This window comes from Drosophila simulans, chromosome 2L (assembly GCF_016746395.2).
Source record: "Drosophila simulans strain w501 chromosome 2L, Prin_Dsim_3.1, whole genome shotgun sequence".
Taxonomy (NCBI): Eukaryota; Metazoa; Arthropoda; class Insecta; order Diptera; family Drosophilidae; genus Drosophila; species Drosophila simulans.
The window spans coordinates 20227555-20249920 of record NC_052520.2 but is presented as its reverse complement, the minus strand read 5'-3'; the positions used below and the strand labels follow the sequence as shown (position 1 = coordinate 20249920).

General features: G+C 43.2%; 2 protein-coding genes and 1 long non-coding RNA gene across 3 annotated transcripts in view; 1 reads left to right on the top strand and 2 right to left on the bottom strand.

The window, feature by feature from the left end:
• Window positions 1–686: 686 nt before the first annotated feature.
• LOC6732960 (protein spalten) lies at window positions 687–1627 on the bottom strand. The gene has a single exon (XM_002080008.4). The coding sequence runs from the start codon at window positions 1502–1504 to the stop codon at window positions 800–802; it is 705 nt and encodes a 234-aa protein (XP_002080044.1). The 5' UTR covers window positions 1505–1627; the 3' UTR covers window positions 687–799.
• A 10338-nt stretch (window positions 1628–11965) lies between these two features.
• Window positions 11966–12530, top strand: LOC27206415. The gene is given in 2 exon segments (XM_039291246.2): window positions 11966–12246; window positions 12248–12530. Coding segments are annotated over 2 exon segments (477 nt in total). The 5' UTR covers window positions 11966–12021; the 3' UTR covers window positions 12500–12530.
• Window positions 12531–14244: 1714 nt separating this feature from the next.
• The window catches only part of LOC123327148, a 31440-nt gene continuing 23318 nt past the window's right edge, over window positions 14245–22366 (bottom strand). The window contains exon 3 of the long non-coding RNA XR_006541650.1: window positions 14245–17420. This is a non-coding gene — a long non-coding RNA (uncharacterized LOC123327148). The remainder of the gene's footprint in view (window positions 17421–22366) is intronic.

Genomic DNA, 22366 nt, shown 5'->3' with positions numbered 1-22366 from the left:
CAAATGCTTTCCCCCTAATGAAGAGATTCTGAAATTTAATTCGCCAGCTTTAATGGTTTGTCACGACCAGGATCACATATCCTGACCACCCCCCACCCCCTCGTCCTTTCTGCCACTCATTCAGCCGATTGTTGTTTTGCATGCGGCACATTAGCTTCATTTGTTCTATTGTTTTGATTATGATTTACAATGCCCAGTGCGCAGCTTTTGTTGCTCTGCTGAATGGGCGTTGTGAGTGTGTTGGTAAGTGTGCGAGAGTGTGGGTGCGCAGATGGATGTGTGCGTGAGTTTGTGTTGAACAAAGAGCAATACATTTGCATAGGGGAAAAAGAAAGAGAGTGCGGCATTTGGACCACACAATAAATTTCATTTTATCCCTGTAGAACATTACCCACTATTTAAATGGTCCTTTGTACAGCGTTTTTTCTCGTTTCAGCCAAACACTCACAAAAGTGTTATAAACGCTCATTACACTCCTGGGCTTGAATTCCCTTAGGGAAAAAACATAAATTGTGTACATTTAACAATTTAAACTGAGGGACAAACGTCACTGCACCAGATTTGTATGAAAGGATTAAAGGTTCATTGTCAATTTAGATCGAAAAAGTGAGTGTGAAAATTTAAAGTAGAAAGAGAAATTTATTTATTTTATAATGTACCATTCCGATTATCACGAGAATTTCAAATGAATTTCAATGAAACCGTTGCAATTTAATGTTAACTAATAAAAGTACTTCAAATTTGGCCAGGAATCGTATAAGATCACAATAGTTTTTGCATTCGGAAAATCCGAAAATATTTACTTTTCCCTGTTGGAGTTTGAGCTGCCAGAGGCAGTGCGGTTCTGGTTCGGAAAAAAGTGGTCCTCCAGTTTCTGGACACCATCGGGAGTGCTCAGATCAAAGGCGAACTGCAGGTACTTGTCGAAGTAGTTCTTGGTGCGATTGGGGTTCTGGCGGGCCACATTTCCCTTCAGATCCTTGGATTCCTTGGGTTCCTTAGGCGCCTTGGGTTCCTTAGGCTCCTTGGGTTCCTTCTGGTCTTTGGGCTCCTTAACATGCCTGAAGTCCTTTGGTTCCATGGCAGCTCGCGCGTCTTTGAGATCCTTGAAGATGAGTTCCCTGGTTTCCTTACAATCCCTGACCTCCTTGGAAGCCAGATTTGGAGCAGTGGCTCTGGGGACTGTTGATCGAACAGGTGCGTTGCTCACACTAACCGCGACCTGGTACTTTGGAGCCACTTGAGTATTTCCTCCTCCAGCAGCTCTGATCGGATTTTTGGAAGCCCGGGTTAGATCAAAGTAGTTGCATATTCTCGCATTATCGTGAATGGTATCCTTGGGTGCTGGCTCTCCTGCTTGGTTCTTGGAAGGTCTGGTTAACCGTTTGGTACTCATTTTGGGAACTTTCTCCTTGGCCAGTCCACAGCCGTTTCCCAGCTGTGGAAACGTTGGTGTCATCCCAGAATTCTGCGCTTTGCGCTGCAGTGTTGAATTGTGAGCCATTTAGTGTTTGAGACCTCGATGAACTGCAACGAATGATAAAATGAGTTTTAGAGGTTAATGTAGAAATGTAGAAATGAGTCAGGGCCAATTAGACCACTTGATGGCAAATTCAAGGATTGTATGAAAAATTTCGATGTGGTGCCTAAACTATAAATATATTATGAATTAGAATTAAATCTCTTGGGATATTGATTTAAGCTTTATCAACTTGCTCTTTGGACTCTTTGCTCTGCGATCAATAAATTATTCATTAAACTCTAAAATCAGAGTTTAAAATATACAACATTAGAATTAGGAGGAATTCTGAGAAATATAACCCGACAAGTGTTTCTAGAAAGGGTTGGTCCATTGTGAATACTTCTGTTCTCCTTTTTCATGCACGACAAAAAGTCATGGATTAAAATGCGAGTAATTTACCAAAGAGAAATGCAGAGATAAAAAGACTTTATTTTTGCTGGATTACTTTTTCAGGACAGCTGCTAAAATGGAAGGAACAACAAAAACAATTAATTCCGGATAAACACATTTTATAATTAAAAAATTCCTTCGCTGGGTATATTTGGTTTTTGTGTGCGCTTGCAAAAACAAAGGCAGCGAGTAAAGTGAAGGAGTCAGGGAAAATGAGTGCAAAGGGAAAAATAAGTGGAAAAAGGAGCTTACAGGAGTGACAGCTGAAAAGGAGCGAAACGAAGACCATCAAACCAGGACATAGCCGAAAGTCCAGCCGCACACGGCGTATACGCAATATTCCTTTGATTTTGACACAGAAATTTAATCATCTTTTCCGAGCAAAGCAAAAAGTCCACTAAGCTGATTAGGGTCTCTTTTAACTAATTTCTTTCTTATTTTCCTGCAGTTTATTTCGTTTTTTCGTCTGCGCCCTCTTTTTGTATCTTCTGGACCAAGTAATTTATTGTTTGTTGTACGTAATTAACCCGCTTCGTGGTCGCGTTCTTGGCTTTCACACTTTCCGCTGCAGCCTTTTGCCTAACGACGTAGTGCCGGCCCGGAGGCAAATTCTCCCTCCTGTTATGCCTTAAAAGAAATTTCATTTCATTTCGGTGATTAAAGCCTTATCTGCGTGTAAAGTCGTCGTCCACGTAATTAGTTTCATTCCAGCCTCCTTTTTTGCTGCCCCCAGATTGCGACCTGTGCCAGTTTTCCCCCTTTTTTGCGCTTACATTTCACAAAATGTGCGCAGCTCAGCCGAAAGCCTGGGAGAAAGGCGGGAGAAAGGTGGGAGTGGCAGTTGACGGGTCCAAATGTCAGCTTAGCCCTCGCAGGATATGCGAAATGACAGGCAAATTAAAGCTGAGTGGACGGGCAGACAATTTATCAGAGATACGTAGAACATGATAAAGGTATAAAAATGGCCACTTATATTGCAAAAAATGTACGGGTTAGTCTCCCTGACAGTTACTGAAAATTGTTCCGAACCGAACAAGTTGCTCACTTGTTAAAGGGATTTTCGAAAGGATATGCTTGTGAAGCTCTGTCGACTAAATGTAGCCCAAACGATATGCATCTACTAAATCCTAACGAAAGAAAACTGTTTTTGCTCCCAGTATTACTATACTGAATTAAATCTATTCATTAACAAACTAATTTCAAGTAAGATAAAACCATCAAATTATTTGTCAAATATACTTAACTTTAAAGACCTTTCCTGGCACAGCCATTAAAGTTTCCTAAAAAAGTAATATCCACTTTAAACGAGCCTAAAGAGTTGCCCTTTGTCTTCCACGGAGTCGTACCCCCATTTTCCTACTAATGCCTTAACTTTCCCTAACAGTCTTAGGGCGTAAGAACCAAGACAAAGCTCAAGGAGGGAATTGTCCTGAAGGAGTTCTTGTTCTTGGGCCGCCTGTTGCCGATTGTCGAGCAAACAACTATTTACTTGACATTTGCAAAGGAATGTGTTCTGGCGGGGGACCCCTCTTCACTGGCATTCTCCTCGTTCACTCAGGTCCTTTGTTGTCCTCTTTGCCTCTTTTCCGTGATCTTTTCTGCTACAGCAAGGACTTAAAAACTTGAAAAAATTACTTAACTGCTGCATGTGGTGCACATAAAGAAAATGTGACTGGGAATCCATTATTAAAATGGCATACCTTGTCGTTTTTATAAACCAAGAAAAGCAAACATCGAAACACTTTTCAACGTTTTCAAGACCAAAATGGAATCCCAGTTACAGAACACTTTCCTTAAACACCTGTTTCTATCGGTGCAGTTTCCACCTCCAGCTCCCTGAGGTATCGATGTCAACAGAGCGTTGCAGCCACTTTTCACCTGCCTCGACCTGTTTTTTGCACTGAATATTTGCCCGCTCGACTGACAGTCAATTGCAGTTTGCCGAAAAGGGGGAAATCGAGGAGCACATATATAAATTGCAACATAAATTATACGCACATGGCTGGGGGAAATCGAGCTGGGATAGCTTGTCCCATGTGCTTAACCGGAAATCGTGTGCAAAATGAAAATTCGGGAGGAGGAAAATCCAGCGCCCACCCCTGCGTATCCCTTCCCTTCCTTTCTGCTTTCTCCTTTCTCCTGTCGCCGGCGCCATTCGTTGATGTTAACATTTCCGCTTTATTTGTCTGCCTGCCCTTTCACCCGCGCTTTATCTATCCAGAGATATATATATAAACGAGTATATACGTCCGCTTTTGAGCCCGACATTCCACCTACATTTGTTTGGATTTTTGTTGCTGCAGCTGCAGTTTTATTTTTGCAGTCCTCAGCTCGGTTTTTATCTCTTTTGTGTCGCCGCTGACGTTGTCTAATGTTTTAAATATAAACTCGAATATAATGCAGAAAATAAAAACATAAATCAACGCAGAATCGCATTTGGATTTCTTTTCAATCTGAACAAGTACAGATAGAGCCGGAGTAACTTTTCCCTTTTGTTGCTTTGGCTTGTTTGGAGACCATAAATTATTCACACACAAGTTTATCTCTAAATGCGATAGTCAGGGTGCTCTCGGCTTTGCTCCTTGGGGTTTTTTTTAGAAATAATCAGGATGCACTGGAAGGGAGTGGAAGGATGAATACCTTGCCCTATAAAGGTATTTAAATAAAGGTAATCCTTGTTCTGCACCAGAGGAATTTCGGCGTTTCTTTCTTTACATTCAACTGGATTTTTGAGAGGCAATATATAGATAGATTTCGATTGACCGTCATATATTTCGTTTAACAATATTAACGAAGGAAGTCAGTACACGTTGAAGTGTCGAAAAGGCAATTTTCCAGGTGGACATTTCCATCGATTTGGCCTGTCACTAGTTTCCTTCGACTACTCATTGCATTAACATCACTCGCTCCTGTCTGCTGACTTGCTCGCATTTCCCCACTGGCCAAGGGAAAGTGACAGTCGAATTTCCCGGTAAGTCTCGCACCCTGATGGGCGATCAATCAAGGCTGGCATGCAAAGCGGGCCACCCACCCAGGATTGCCCCTCCCGCTCTTTGCTGGCTCCTTGCGAGCTGGAACGTGAGATGTGGATGCATCCGCTCTCCAGCTTCCACCTGGCCACTTAGCCACACGAAGCAGTTAATTAAATGATGAAAGCATTGACGTGTCGCAGGGACTAAATGGCCGGGAGCAGCCGGAGTGCCAGTCCGAGTTGGCCAGGGGTGTGCGAGAAGTGCTGACATGCCAGGCTGGAAGGCCTGCTGCCTGCTGCCTGGCGTCTGGCTGTCTGGGGGCCATGTCCTTGTCCAGGACTCGCAGCCTGACAGACGCACGTCGGCGAGTCCATATTGCAGCAGGGAGCTTGGAGTTCTGCGTGATATAGCCACGGAACTCGGGGAGCTTAGATAGTAAAGTGAATTTTGGCATTTTCCAAAGTTTAGAAGTGCTAATAATACACTAATATTAGTTAAAATAACAATTATTTTGATAAACGAATTATACAAATACGAAGGTAGCCATTTTAAGCGGCACCTCACTATCTTTAAAAGGTGTTCGTGAATATATTTCCAAGTTTCTTAACTCAAAATGAATGGATGAGCTTTAAGCGCCACCACTCGCACCACTGTGGTTGCACTGGGAGGCCTTTTGGGTTGAGTGGGTGGGATTCTGTGCTCATCGGGGTCACGTAGACGCTTCAGTTGCATGTAATACGCCGCTTGATTGGTTGCCTGATTCGTTGATTGCCTAGCTCTCCGCTCACGTGACAACGCGTAGCCCTCGGGCATTGTCCAAGAATCCAGATCCCGAACCACCAGCTCTGCCTGCTTCTCCTGCTCCACCGGCTCCACAGCCACACAAAACTCACCTGTCAGGCCGTCATTCAGTCAGTCGATCTGGGTGAGTGTGTGTGTGCTCATTCTAATTTTCATTTCATTTCCACTCGACAGCCGCAAACGCAAACTAACCGAACCGATGTTGGCCAAGTCAGTTGGCCAGTTTGCTGATTTGATTGATGGCCGGTCTCTGCTGCTAATGAACTTACATAAGTGAAACCGTTAACAAGTTCCTGGCGGGCCAACAGTGGCTCATGTTGCGAGTGTAAACAGATTTTGGACTAGTTTCTGGTTGGCCCTCTGGATAAAAAACTACGAGCGGCGAAGAGGAAACGCTGTTAATTAGCAAAGTTGATAAATCTACGCAGATTTAACATATCAAGTGGGTGGTAAAGTTTGCATTTCCTCTCTCTGATGTTGGCCGTTGTAGGTGAAGTTTATCCAGTTACTTTTTTTCGGACATGCGTGCAGGTACATTTGTGTTACATTCATAAAGTTGTTGGCCATGTCCTGGGATTTTCCGGCCGCCAGAGGTAGGACATTAACATGTGGTTTCCTGTAAGTACAGAAATATGAGGAACATAATTAGTACATTGCGTATACGCAGACTTGACCGGAGGGAAATATTTGAACAAGTGTGCTGGTAGTTGGGATCAAGTTGAGAGCACAAATTGGGACTAACTAATTGGTTGTTACTAATATTTACATTTCATTGAAGCTGAATTAAACTTTAAAATCACATTTTCAAGCAACACATTTTCTATTATTGTGCATATTTTATAAACTCTTTAGCTGCATTTGTTGTTCTTGCCAACAAATAACTCTTTTAACTTCATTATCAAATCAATTGTTTGTTTTCCATTTATGTGTTACATTGCATACCCAGAAATAGTTAGTCCCAAATGAATCCAGTTTCATTTATAAGATTTCTCTTCTAGCTGCCCACATCCTACTTATTTATTTAGTATCTGTTTTACGTAATTATTTATTTGGGCAAACTCTGCTGACTCTCCAATGAATTCAATTCAATTAACCAACTTTCATATTCAAGTTGCCCAGCCTGCCTGTCAGCCGTTCAGCATGACAAGCACACTCTGGCTAACTTCTTTCCTTCAACTTTGCTGGCCAAGGACATATACATATGTGGGTGGCCGAGTCAACACTTGACAGCCAAACGATAATTTTCTTAACTAAATTGTCCAGGCAGGGAAAACAAGAGCTGGTCAAACAAATAAACTCGTCGAAGACATCAGGCCATTAGGTTCACTTAGAGTAGTTGGGCAAACAAACGGAGGTGAGTGGTGACGAACAGGTGGAGAAGTGGGTGGAAAACCACTAAGTTGCCTAAGTCAATCGCTTCAACTTTTGCATGTTCCACTGAGCACTTTTCCCTTCCATTTTTTTCGTGTTTGTTCTTCAATGAAAGGTTAACTCCGGAACAACTCCAGAACTCAACTGCATTGACTGACAAGTGGTCTTTTCCTCCATATTTTCCTCTTTTCGCGCTTGCAGACCCGGGATTTTGTAGCTCCAAGGCGAGACAACATAAATCATGAACAGACACAGACGCAGCGGAAAACTGGTGGAAACTGCAAAATTGTGAGCTGGCCACAAAACTGCGGCAGTAAAGCCGCAGTGGAAGAAGCAGAAGGAGCAGCTGGGAAAACCGCAAAGCGTTTTTGGTCTTTTGCTGTTTTGGCGGTGGCGCTGGCGGAAAACTTGCTTGCCACTGCCACTGGCAGCAATCGCTTCAAATGGCTTTAAAAGGCCATCAACTCTAGAATTTTCCTCATGAACTCTAGAATTTCCTCGCCGAGCGGCAAACTTTGTTTGTGGCAGCTGCAGTTTGTCTGTGCAAATTGGCGATGGCAACTAAATTGAAAAGTGCCGGGCTAAACGCCCGAAAGTAGGCAATGGTTTCTGCTGCTCAGCAGGATCCATTTCGCTTCAGTTTGCGCCAAACCGCAGAAAGGATGTTTTGCTTAAAGTTCCCGGCTCCTCGGGCTCCTTTTCTTTTTTCGACTGTCTGCCCCGAACACTTCCCCCACTCGTCCTGTTTTTTTTTTTTGGGATACTGGCATACCAGGCTATTTGGCCATTGAAATGGTTTCTGTTCGTCCTTCTGGACACTATTAATTTGAGTCGCTCTGCTCTCTTCAGCAATTTATATTATTTTTTATGTTTCAATTTCGTTTCGGCATCCACTTGATTTGTGGCTTGTTTTCGTGATTTTTCTTGGCCAAGAACATTTGATAAACTCCTCCAATTTCATTTCTTAACTGTTGCTTTAGTCGCTATTTTCGACATACAATACATTAAGTGAATATCTTAGATGTGCATTTCAAAAATGGTTTAATTAGCTTTAATGGAAAACATGAAAAGATTAATTCAAACTTAATCGAACTCGAATTTAAAGCGCTTTTCCGCAACTATTGTGGCAGCATACTTTCCCGTTTTGGTTTCGTCAAAGCGAACGCTAATTGAAATTCCTTTCTCGAAAAAACCGAACAATAAATGCCGGGGCAATTCTGTCTGAAAACACACACACACACACTGAAAATGGGTATCGATGCATCCGGCAGCTGTGGCAACTTCCGGTCGACTTCAGATTTCGATTCGGGACATTCAATGAGCGCGACAGATTAGCCGCTCGCCAACCACAAAAAGCCAGTGGGAAAGCGGGGAAATGCGAGGAAAAGCAGGCAAATTGGAGGCGGGCATGGCAGAGATGGCGGGAAAAATGAGACCGACAAAAGCGACAGAGTCCGTAATGATGCGGAAGTGGACAAAAGGCAGCCACAGTCTCACAAAAGCCAAAAGCTGTAGCTGCCAATTCCACAACGCATTTGGATGCCCATGACCATGGCAAAAGGCATTCTAAAACTGCGGTCAATTGAAATGGCAATCAAGTTAGCGAGCTCGTCCTTGGTCCTCGTCAAAAGGCCACATACCCAGCCCAAGGAGCAACTGGAATGGGACGACTGTCCTGCCGTTGGCTAACATTCACACCACAGAAGAAAGCCAAAGTTCCCAGGCAATAATTACAAAGGACATGCCCTACGAACTGAAATTGATCCGTGATACAGCAGGGATTGATGATTTAATTTTTTTTTGTAATAAATTTAGTGAGGCATATCAAAGTTATTTTCTAAGATATTATGTTTTCAGTACTTATCTCGTTAGCAAACTATTTTCCTTAAATGGTAGGAAAAGATGTTTTTCTCCCCTTAGTCTCTTAAGTGATTTTCATTAGTAAACGCAATAAATAAAACGGCCAACCGGAAATAGCTCCTAGGATTGATCGTCTAGTTATTGTTTTCGTTCGGCTGGCAAATGGAAAATCAGATAAAAATGGCCTGCCAGCGCGAAATGTGCAGCCTTTTCCGCAACGTACATCAAGTATATGCAACTACAGAAAGTTGAAATTCCAAGGGCCTTGCCGTCCGTCACTCTGGCACTCTGGTTCCCCTGCCTTTCCGCATTTCCACATTTCCACATTTAAGTGGGAAATTCTTCACCCAGTTTCCCTAGCACTTTAAGCCCGATTATGGCGTGGCTCATTTCTTTAACGCCTTTTGTTTGGGCCGCGCTCTTTTTGTTTGCCGCGCACGTATCACTGCACAAAGGAAAAGAAGAAGGAAAAGCGGGAGGTCATTACGTGTTCAGCCAAGTGTGTGTGTGTGTGTGCGAGAGTTTTCCGCACTCCATGTGCGAGTGCGCCTGCAATAATGATTGGAAAGTTTCGCTTTGCAGTGGGAAATGGGAAATATACTGCAACCGAACACGCCCCGAGTCGTAAATATTTGGCAGGCCAAGAGGTCATTTGCATAACAAAACTGCATGCGGTGCAGTCATTAAATAATTAGAAATGTTCCTTCTCCCAATGCATATCGAAGGGAAAACTCTGCGAGGGGAGGCCAAAAACTTTGTGCAGCGCCTCGGCCATTAAAGCACAATCAACTTTCGACATCATTGGCGCCGAGCGAAAGCCGCAAAAAGTGGAAATATCTCGAACCAACTTGGCAAACGGAATTTCAAATGCTCTTCGGGCTTATAAGTTGGCATTACTTATAGGCCAGATACAGATAGGATGGCCCTTCGAATCTCGTTGCATAATCTTAAGCCCCTTTACTATAGCCATTGTGATAATGGGTTTGGAGTCCCATTAAAATAGTTACTCATAAAAATACACTTAATAATATTTTAGTTGCCCTATCCTAGGAAAGGGTATTGCTCAAACTTTGGCGCAGCATTTGGGTCGTAATGCGCCCTGGGTGGCATTCACATTTTGAGGTTAGTTGCTGTCATAAATTTTTAGTGCCCTGACTTGGCTTTTGTTTCGGAACTGCCTCTCCCCTTTTGGCAAGGAAATTCTTTTGTTCCTTCGCCCGTTCTAATTGGCAGCATTTGATAAATGCAATTGACTTGCATTTTCCCTCTTTGTACAGTTTGCTTTTTTTGTGCTTAGCTGGTGATTTTAATTGCCCGTTAAGTAGTTTTAATGGGTGCGTGTGGCTTCATGGACTGCAGCTCCATTGTTGAGTCATTGCGAGTGCATTGGAGCCGGAGCTTTTAAGCCGGGCCATAACATTGTGGCCAAGAGCTAAGCCAATCTGAGGCAGCCGCGAGATGTTGCTGCGCTGGCTGGAAAAGCGGAAAGGGAAAAGCCAGAAGGTGAGGAAAAGCATGCTGGAAAATTGTCAACGACAAGCAGCGACAACCACAACTCGAATTGACTTTGGCGCTTTTGGCTTTGACACGTTGACATACAATAAAGGTATTTGCCTTGGCCACGCCCTAAGCTCAGCCCGCCCCCGCATATAGCTTACAGCGATTGTCACATGGAATTTTCATCACCCGAAACGACGACGTGTCACTCAAACCTTGGAAAAGTGGGGAGTAGCCAAACGGAGGTGGAGTCTTCAGCCAGGAGAGCCCCATGTCATCGTGTATACTGAACTTAAGCAGGGCTTCGTCCTTTATCAATACCTCTTATTTGGATAGCTTACTCTATAAGGTACCTTGCATTTGATACAGAACTTAAAGTACCTTAACTCGCTACCAAGGTGAGTCTTGTTCATTTTCATAGACTGAAAATTCCGAATATTATGATCTATTTTATAAATTAAATAAGCTAGGTAAACACATTAGTTAAAAGGCTATATTCCATCAATGGGTGTATTGTATTCGAGACCCTCTTCCCTAGCTCCTAGCGTTTTTCTTTGCCGAGAGCTTTTCCTTTTTCTTTGACTTGTGCTGGTTTCACACTGATTACACAAACGTGAGTAAGCTGCTTTCAGCATCGCGTTCCACATGCAAACACCAGTTCATGCATTTATTCATGTACTCACTCATTCATTCATTCATTCACTGCTCCGACGATGTAGTCATTCATTTTCATCATTTGTATGTTGTTAAGTCAGCAGAAGGAGGGAAGGAAAACGTGGGGAAAACTTGCTTGACGCACTTTTTCCTGATTTGCACTTACCCATCCCCCCCTGAATCCCAGTCGCCTGATTTTCTTATCTGGACGAGTGTGTGTGGGATTTCCTTGAAGTTTCCTTTCTGTTTGGTCATGCCAGCAGATTGGAAATGGCAACTTTATTTGGCCAGCTTTTAGGCCAGGCTGCCGGAGCCGAAGTTTGTTAATAATTTTAAGTGATTTGCCAGAATGAAGCCAACAGTTTTTTAATTGCTCTTCCTAGTTGAAGATTTTCCGAGAACACTTATCCCAGCAATGAAAAGCTTCAGTTTATTTTTAGCAAAGTTGGCGATGATTTCGGTCTCGTGCGTCAGCACTTTTGAATGAGCCCAGTTAGGTAAAGTGTTTTCAACCTCGAAAGTTGTTGAAAAACAGTCAAGAACGGCTTCTATTAATCCTGTCTGAGGCACAGTATTTGCCTAATTGGAAACGCAATTCCGTGTAATTGCTTCAAAATAGTATATTAATAGGTTTTAAGCGCCTGCTTTCTGTTTAGGCCATGTCAATAGCTCACTTTTTACCAAAGGTGAGCACAAAACATGCACACCTAATTGCTTTCATCTACATCTGCTTCAAGTCTCCATTTCCGAATCATAGCCATACTGAATTTCTAATGGCATTCAAAGCCAAATCATCCTGCAATCCCAGCTGAAAAATGGAAAATGGAAAATAGGCCTGGGAAAGTACGCTTTAATTGACGAGCAAACAAACTAACGCACACAGATCAAATTTCAATATGCTAATACCTCAAAAAAGGAGTGGAACAGGCTGTGGTGCCTTGTGGCATTTCGAGAATGCAAATTAACGCTCGAGATGGGATTCAAATGAATAAGGCTCCTGGCCAGAATAGAATATTGATGTTATCCCCAACTAGACCAGTTAGCTGCCGACGTTGTGTGGTTATCAATATGGCCAATATTCCAATCCACAGCACATCCGCACACCAGCTGAGATACAAAGAGCCACACTCGCATATTGTATCTGCATTTATGAAAATGCAAACTACAAGTACGGGGTCGGGGGAAAACGCCAGCTGAAACTATCAAAATGCATGCCAAGAGGCAAACAACAAAAGCAGGCAACACGAGCTGCCGCAACATGGCAAACATGAAACCGAAACCGAAAACTGTAACTAAAACTGCGGCCAAAATCACCGCCCATGCCACCCACTCGAATGCTAACTCCAGGCAGCCAAAACAGGCAGCAAAAAAGCGAGAACGGGCGAAATTTGCATGCATATTTACAAACTTTCGTTCGGAAAAGTCAGAATAATGGCAGTACAGTTGGGACATTTTTTTTTAAATTTTAAAGCGATGCTAACGAGACGCTTCGTACATCTGTGAATTTTTTAAAAAATATTTTCGCACTTTTTGGAATTTATGGGCACATATCTAAAAATTGGAACGTAATGAAGTATCACATTTCCTACATAAATATTTATATTTATCTAGCTGCAATGCCGTGTTTTTCAGAGTGTTGGGGCACCCCCACTTAGACCTCCCCTTCCCCTCGACATCCCGCCCCTCTGTCAAGCCGCATTTGATGTTCGTTTTGGCAACTATTTGCAAATGCAAATTGCAAACATGCAACAGGGACATGTTGCGTAAATGTCAACGTTGCAACAAAACCCCAACCAGCCAACAAGCAAATACACATGCAAATGTCTCACTGCCAATCTCTCCATGGATTTTCCCCAGTAAGTGTACATATGTATATATGTATGAAAGGGAAGAATTTGCAGGGGATATATGTGGCTCCTCCATTGATAAGGAAGTAAGTTTTGTGCCGTGGGGCTCCTCCCTCACAGGAGCTGAATAACAAAGGGAAAGAAATTCCAAATGGCTGGGTGGCTGTCACTTGATTGACAGGGGAGTTGCATAGCCAATGCATGCCATATTAGTGGGCGTGGCCGCAATGAGGGGGCGTAGCATGATTGGGATGACGAAAATTGTTGACCACGAATAAATGAGTAGCACAGTGAGTTCACAGTGTGAATTTAATCTCTTGCTAATTTGAAAAAGAAGTAAATATTCTTCTAAGACTTTTAAATTATTAAAAAAAAGCTGGAAGTAGGCCCTAAAAATATAAAATTCAAGGAAATTTAACAAGACCAAGTCAAATTTGTTGCTGGATGTAGATGGAAAAGACTGGGGGATACATAAGTCGAAGCCCCATTCCTTTTGCATACGCTACAATATATTTTTGGAGCTCATTTATGTAAGATTGCCAGCAAATTGATCTGAAAAAGCCCGAAAACAGAACATTTATTTCCACAATTTTGGGGCCATCGCTGGCACAGAGTTTCCATTTGTTTATGACCGTTCGGCCCGCAGATGTTTTCCGCATTCCACGCCCCATTTTTTATGTTTTCCCGTTCGCGAGCGGGCTTTTCTCTTTATCAGCAGTTTGTTATGCCAACTGGTCCACTCCGACATCCTTCCTCTTTGTATGTTTGAGTGTGGATTTAATTTTATGCCCGCTCAATATTTCATATTTACTCTACGCACATAAACGCCACACATGTATGCATAAGTGAAATTTGCGAATAAAAATTGAAATATTTATGTGCGAGTTAGCCCTCGCTTGTTTCTGAGTTTTGTTCCTGCCCTCGCTGTGCTCTTTAGCATTGTCCTTACGATGTCCTTGCCGGCCACACTGTCATTTGCTTCAAGTGCCAAACGCTGCTGAGTGGCCAACGATGTCGCCATTTCTGCTTGTCGCCCCTGGTTTCCTGTCTTTTCCGCCTGTTCCTCCTCCGCCGCCCCTTTCTTTCCCTCCCTTTTCTTGCCAGAGATGAAAATTTGGCAATTTCTAGTTGTATTTGGCTTTATTCTCGCCCTCCATTATGCATAACCACTTTGCCTGTAACATACTGCCATTATTATATGCGTAATATTTTTAAATATTTTACATTTTTATAGGGTAACATATTAAATGAACTTTTTTACTTTGAACAATCTACATTCCTTTTGAGTAAGCTATTTTTTTGAAAAATACTTTATTAAAATTCTAAGTAATGCTTTGTTTCATACAATAACCCATTTGATTTGATAAGAACATATATAAGAAGTACTGCAGGTAATTTTGTTCTAGCCTTTGATATATATGAAAATAATTCACTTAACTTTGTTCTGGATACTCTACGTTATCCTTGGTGACCAGTACTGTTCCCGGAGTCCACCTCTGGTTTCCCCCCGCCCATTTTCCGGGGTTTTTTTGCGTTGGCGGCAAAGTGTCTCGTCGCCTGGGTCGCCTTCTTTTCCTTTTTGGTGCCATCTGAGAATTTTGTGTTTGTTTTGCATTTTCCGCTTTTCTCCTGCGGTTGTCCTTTTCCCCGTCTCCGTCCCCGTTCCCGGTCCCGCAGATATATATTCAGATATTTTCCAACGCTGCTCTTCCCTTTTTCGCATATCTTATGAAATTGTTTATTTTTCTCGCTGTGTTGCGGGGTGGGTGTTGGGTGGTTTGGCGAGTGGGCCCGTAAAATGTGTTTATACTGCCCAACTGCCATTTACCCTCTCGATAGCATCGTACTTTCCACTTTCCACAGAACCCAACGTTTATGTGGAGTGCATAATGGTTGTTTACTTGTTAGCCTGCCCGCTCTCCTCCACATTTTGTGAAGTTCCCCATCGGGTTTTCTTACGATTTTCATTCACTTTGAAGTCTGTCGCTGTCATTCGAGTTTTCTGCTGGCAAATTTTATTTGCCTCGCTCCGCACAAGGACGTTGATTGAAGCCGAGCTGGCGAATTAATCTGATTCTTGGTTATGATTTGGGGTTCCAGACGAACGAAAAAAAGGTGAAGGCAACACTGAGTGGTTTTAAATTCGCAAACGGCATAATATAAAATGTAAATTAACTCATTTCTACATAGTCGAAGTATAGTCCAAATTTATGTTTTAAATATAGAATTCTGTTTTTAGATACTTGCTTCTTTTCAATATTTGGATGCTTTCCCTAGTTTTAACGATGGTTTCAGTGTTCCCTACTTCGTTGCTTATTATCCTCAGTTTTTCATCAAATTTTCGTACTCGGCTTACTGCACTATGCTTATCATTTTATTCTCTATGTGCCAGCATCGCTTTCAGGTCTTTTTTAGCACTTTGAGCACTGGCACTTGCGCAAAACGACGCCGGCAAAGTGTCCTTAAAATAGTCATCAAATAACAAGCACACTGCCACAATGGCAGGACTCCTTCTCGTCCTTTGAATTTTGTATGCATGTGCATGCGCCGGGCTCTTCATAAAAGGTGTTGAATTCAATGCCTGCTTTGAATTACAGACGGCCTCCGTGAAGAGGGGGATTTGAACGGGCTTTAAGTCTTTAATTTGCCGAGAGCCGTGTTCCAGGAAGAGGATTTCCAGGATGCCGGGCAGCAGCAGGCGGTCCGTGGACCGGCCAACACTAATTGGTCGTGTCGCAGTCACGTAGAGAACTCAGTGTCCCAGTATCTGAATCTGTATGTGTCGGATGGACCTGGCCAATCAAAGCCACAGATGGCCGAACATGTGTATATCGTTTATTTTATTTGTCATCTAGAACAAAAGTCGAATGCTTTGTATGCAAATAGCAAAAACCAAGTTACAGGAAATCTGAGCATATGCCAGTGCTGTTGTCTTGTTGCCAATGTATCTGGCCAATGTATCTTTTACTTGAGCCAGTTCGTCCGTCATTTCGGCTTATTCAGTATTTGCTGTTTTATGTTTTTGGTTTTTGGTTTTGTGAAAAATCTGGCTTTGTTTGCGCATTGAAATAAATAAATGCATGTGTGCTGGCTTGTTTATTATGCAATATGCATGACCACTTTTTCCTGCTAAGGATGTGTGCAGCTCAAAGGATCACAACGAAAAGTGACTGGCCGGCGGCTCCTTTCCTTTCAAACTGGTAAAATATTGCTATTTGCATACGGCATTTCAGTGCGTTTTCTAATACAATTAAGGCCAACTGCCCCTGTGCTCCTCTTTTCCATGTAATCGGATGATCTCTTATTTGGCTTGATTCGTTACTAGCATTCTTCCATTTGCCATGGTTAGTTGCAAAGTTTTGCCAAATTTCTCATGCATATATGCAGATGTGAATGTCCTTTTTACGGTCACACAAGCACGAAGAAGGCAAAGGACATCCTTGAACAAACAGCCATGGAAATGTGGAGAAAAGTCAAGCCGCCCATGCGGATTAGAATAAAGGATTCCATGTGGCATATGCAGGCTCTCGAGCTATTGTTCATATTTTACAGTGCACCGCTCTTAATTTAAAGCAGATCCAGGCTGTAGTGAAAAGTAAATATTTCTTCAGCCGAGTGTGTGTGCCTTAAAGAACTCCTGCCAACTGACAAATTAATTTAAAAAGTGCTCAGAACGTAAACAAATTTCCCGGGCCAACAATGTTTCCTGCCAGCAATTTGCAGCCAAATTAAATTCCTCGCGCGGACATCGTTCCCGTTAGCTACACTCTTGCACTCAGTCAACAAAGATGTGCGGCAAATAAAACAACCGGAGGATCGGCGAAAGGATAGCTGCATCAGCAGCCCGAGGCAAACATCCAAAGGATAACACGGCCACGCGAACAACATGCACAAAACCAACAGCACGTTGGCCCCATAAAAAGGGCTTTAACTTCATTTTTGGCGGAGCTGCACAGGAAAAGAAGTGCCATCTGATTGAAAGTCCTTTCTTTCAGCCAGAACACGCTGAGGCGTACCGCTACGAGGTGCAATGTCACCTTTGGCCCAAACCAGATGGCATAGCTGTATTAGTTCAAATGGAATGCTAAACCACTACAAAGCAGCAGTAGGAATATTAATTTTGATTGATCCTGCCAAACTGATTTGCCCACATGGCACCTCTCACATTTCCAAATTAATTTTCCGCCCGGCTGATTCGCAAGTTTGTTTATTCTAACGATGCCAAATGCAGTTGCAAACTACAAGCTACAGATGGCAAGCTGGCCGAAAAGGAAATGTTTCTTAAAAGCAGGCCTTAATTGCATTTCCATTTCCACTGGCGAAACATAAATTCGACCCGGAGACAAGTGCAGCCGAGTGGAAGGGCTGTCTCAATGTCCTTTGTGGATTTATGGGCGATATAAGCGATATTCTGCATTTGATATTTCGTGGTGGTTTGCTGTCAACTTACCCGTTATGCAAAATTTGAAGTACTCAGATTCATTTGACCGCAGTGCTTAAAGGACTCTGCAAATAGAAGAATGACCATAATGAAAATCAGTTTCCACATTCAAATGCAACATAAACACTGGCTTAACTGCAGCTGATTTATTTGTTTGATTTACAATTTAGCATTTAATTTGCCTGCCTGTTTTCTGGGAGCCCAGCCAGCAGTCGTATAATAACCGAATAAACAAGCAAATAAATGTGCGACTCGGCGCATTTGTAGTTCAATTACGGTCGAAACGAATCCGAAAGTTAACAGCAAACATCCCCAAATCCCCCGGCTCATTTCGAACAATGCGGATTCAAAGGCAAAATCCATTTGGCCGGGTACTCGGAACTTCTCCCGCTTTGTATAAATATTAATGAAGTAGGCCATAGAAGTGCGAGTCGACTCGAGTTCGGTTCAGTTCAGTTTGTTGTTGAATGGGCGCATTTGTAGCAAGAAATCCTGGCCCAGTTACAAGTTTCCCATCCATTGTTACCCCTTCCCAGCCCCAGATTCCCCATCCACCGCCGCCGTAGCTCTTGAGGTCCTGGTTATTTGCATAGGATTCGCATAATGGCCCGGAGAGAAGCTCACTGGTTAAGTCACGCATCAGCGCTTCAATTGCCGATGGCGGCCACTCGGTGGCTAATTAGCAAATGTTTTGCTTATTAAATGGTCCATGAAATGGGCGACCACTGTACGCCATGCTATGCTGTGCATTTCATTTGAGCCAACTGTTTAGATACACGGTTAGAAAATCCATGCAAGTGTTTGCTTCGCCCACTAATTTCAATTGCTAGCTCTCATGATGTTGGGAACTGACTGAACTTAACTGACACAGATGCCAGTTTTTGGTGTATTTCACGAGGGCTTAATCATTTTCTCTCTGTGCAGAGGCTCAAGTCGAAAACATGATTGAGGAACAGATGGAGTGGTGGAGCTTCCTGCTCCGCATTATGCTCTCAAACTGAGACAAAAGGCTTGATTAGAGTCACAAGTGTGTAGAGTGCTGCGCCACGCCCACTTTCCCAACGCCCCGCTCCGTTTGAGTCCATTAAAATCCACTCAAGTACACTTAAACGCTTCCGAGTGCTCTGGCTGACAGTTTTGCGTTGGCACTAATGACAGTTAAGATTTGAATCCTGTATACGAATCACTTTGCGTTGTCTGAGACTCTTTCCAACTCCTAGTCCTTGTCTAGAGCAGTTAAATGGGCAGAAATGAGAATCAGAGGTGTAAAATGTATCCTATTTGTAATTAAGAGAGCATTTAGGAAATAATGTACGTGGGAGAAGATATCATCACTAAATTCTACATGGACTGTAAAGTTGAATAAGGGTATGAAATCAGTCGCCTCTATCGTTGGCTTGTCACAAGGATGAGTAATCGACTCCACCCACAAAATCTCGCCCCGGGGAGAAGCAACTTGTCTGTAATCAAGGAAACTGCAAGTTTTCGCCTTAACTGTTATCGCTTGTGATTCATTTTTGTAGCGCTTTTGAATGGTCCATAAAATGTTGACGGGTGCAAGGGTGCAGAGTGCAACCAGTTGCATGTCCTTTACCGTCCGCGTTTTACCCCGATTTTCCCGGAAAATCCCTTCCTCCCACCCCCATTTCCCGCGCGACTGCAACATTGTTCGCTGGAATTTGCGGCCATAAAGGACACCAAAGTTCAGAGTGAAAGGTGTGGCGACTTGGCCCGATCCACTAAGTCGCTTCGCTTTAATTAAATTGGCAAAGTTTTGCGCTGCGAAAAGTTTCCAATTTATTTTTGGGCCTGGCCAGAAGACAAAGGCCTTTGGGGGGAGTTCGTCTTGAACGTGTGCTTTAAATGTAAATGACATTTGGTTGGCCTCCTTTTTTCGTTACCTTTTTGTGTTTTCTATTTCTGTCTTTTTTTGCCAGGACATTCGTTTTTATGGCAGCCGTGCGGATGTGTGGCTGTGTGTGCCGATTTCATTGTATTGCGGCTCGTTGTAAGTCGCAACTAACGAGGCCATCAACAGGATGCTGCACAGGCTGAAAAAGGATCAAAAGCAGCACAAAAGCCGGTTGCAGTTGGTAGGTGATTAGAGTGGGCCAGGAGTGGGGCGGCCAGGCAGCGACACGTTGCGAAAATTGCCTTAACTGTAATTGCCAGGACCTGCCTGCCTGCCTGACTACCAGACTGTCCTCCTTTGAGCGCCCGGCCCTCCCTCAAATTAGGCTTAAATGCTTGAGCCAGCCGCCTATCCAATCGTTCACTGTCTTCTGGTCTTTGGAACTCCGCATCCGATTGGCTTTTCAAATCGAAAATCTGCTCAAACGAGAGCTGATGCAGGGATTACCTGAGTTCGAACTAGTCTCAAAAGAACTTGCAGATACATTTGGTGCGGACTAGATTAGATCCCAAAGTTGGGCTAAAGATTGTTTTTCATTATGGGAAGAAATATGTAATTATATATTCTATATAAACATTGTACTTCTATGAATCCAACAATAAAACCGAGCAGGCTCATCGGTAACATTTTCCACCCGGAATGCGGAACGGAAATTTGCAAAAATTTAATTTAAGCTGCTAGCAAAATATTCCAATTTAATTGTGATAAATTTTTTTTTAAATTTTATTAAGCTTTTCGTTCGGGTCCGCTCCGTTTGCCAAACAAGAGCGATAAATTTCCAGCTTATGCCAGTGCGCCATAAAAACAATTTAATGGCGTGCTCTCTCATTTTTTTTCCTCAGCGGCGAGGGAACAAAAAATAATGCAATTAAACAAATAAATTTCCCAATAAACCTATTTGAGGCGGGACGAAAGGCGAAAAGGGGGAGCGGGTATAAAAATGGCGTAGTTTACCTCAATTAACACACCAGCTGGGCGGGCACATTCGCTGCAGGAGGCGGTGGAGATGGAGGAGCCGGAGGAGGACCTGGTGTGGGTTTAATTGCAGGCAATGGCCAATGGTCAGTCAGTCAGACAAGCCCGTAACCCAGCATCCGGCGCCGACCACGCCCCGTTCTGGATTTTATCGCCAGCCGTAACGACACTCCAAGTGTTCGTCCTGCGAAGCCATTAAAAACTGGAGGGGCCAGCCGACTTGGACCGCCCTGCTCCAGTCGTTTCCACGTTTTTTGCCCCCTTTTTTGGCATGTAATGACCGAAAACAAATCGACAAGGAGCAGCATCGGTGGCAGGAAATGTCTGGTCCTGGAGCCATTTAATGCCCATGTAAATGTGAGCTAACAAACCTACAAACCTACCTGGTCGCCATTAAAGTTCACTTTATGCTGCTGGCCATTTTGCAGCATAAGCCAGTGAAAAGGATGGGCATCCTTGGCATGGCCCGAAGACACTGGGCTGCAACTGTTTCTAATTGTGTGCTATGTGTGTGTGCATAAAAATGCTAATTTTATGCCTCGCACACACAGGCGAAACAAGTTTTCATCTTGTAAATATTTTCATTATGGCCAGCCGGGCGAGCGGCAACAGCTGTCCTTCCAGGACATAAAATGCCCGTTTATGAACGTGCCCAGAATGGCCGAGCTGTTTCCACTATATAGTGGCCCCACTTCGAGAGTTCAGGGCTCAAAAGCCAAACTGGGACGCATCCTAAATAATCGGAACGGCTTCTCCGGCTGCCTGGCCACTAAGTGCGGTAATAATTTGCGAAAGATAAAACCCAAGTAATTACCTCGACTTTTAAATGATTGTTACGATATTCGGGAAAGTGCGCGACTCCCAACTTACGATATTCGGGGACTTTTAAAAGTCTTTTGCAATTAATTCTTGGCTGCCTTGTCATAAGATTGAAATTATATGTTAAAGACTGTATTAAACTATTTTTCCAGAGTGTTTTAGAGTGATCGTCTAGGTCTAGAACTGAAATTTCTCCACTTTTCTTTTTCTGCTTGTTTTTTAGCTTCTACTGGCGTTTATTTTTTCTAGTTTCTAGCCGCTTTCGAGCGAAATTTCCCGGAGCTCGTGCTTTTGTTTTGCAGCTGCAGCTTTTCCACTCCCCTGCTTTTCCCTTTGTTTTTGTCGCCCGGCGTTCCTTGTTTTGCCAGCTTCCGTTTCCGCCGAGTTTGTTTTGAGTGTGTGTATCTGTGTGTTTTGCTACTGAGTTTCGTCTTCCTGTTGGCGCCTTTTGGGAAAACTCGTCCAGTTGCCTACACTGCCTCTAGCCCTATATACACTCTAAAATAATTCGAACTGATTCATGAGGTAACCAGGAAGTCGGCGGCCATTGAGAAAGTTAAGAATAATAATTTCTAAAGAATAATAATTTTGTTTTAATGAAGTATTAATTTTTTATTATTTTTTTAAGGAATAAACAATTGCGGCCTAATTTCTTTGAATGCAAGCGGCTGCTTGCTCCCCAAACTGCCCTCATATTTCGCCATTTTCGTTTACTTTGTGAAATTGTAAAATATTACACAAATAAAAAGAAAATTGTTCGGCTTGGGGGGAAAATGAGGCTACTTAGGATATCGCCTGGGGACCCCCAATGAAGCCAGATACCAAGTTTAATTTCTCCCCGACCGCGTATTAAAGTCAAAAGCTTTGACGGCGCTCCCGCCTAAGAAGTTTTCCCTATTTTATTGCATTTTTTGGGTCTTGTTCCGAGCGCCAGAAAGTCGGTAAAGGACTTGATGATGCCGCGCTGACGTGGCGCATTCGTGGCACGTTGGTTGGGGCGGGGGCGTGGAGTCCAGTGGGGCCCAGGGGGCTGATGCTGGTGTAAACTCATCGCATTTGTGCAGCTGTTTGGCTGGCAAGTTGTATTTTTTTTGGGGCTTTCTGTAGTCTGCTGACGACATTTTGTCATGTTGTTTTTGCAGCTCAGCTGGCTCTGCCCCCTTTCCTGCAGTCTAATATCAACACTTTTGTGCTACGTAATTACTTTGAAATTAGTTTGCGTCGCAAACTTTGCACATTATGCGCATCCTTATGCCCACAGATCTCCCCAGCCCCAAAATAAATGTATATATGTATATAGTCGCA

Bases quoted from the DNA above. Each gene is read 5' to 3' on its own strand.
- LOC6732960 (XM_002080008.4), bottom strand. From the start codon at position 1,504: ATGGCTCACAATTCAACACTGCAGCGCAAAGCGCAGAATTCTGGGATG.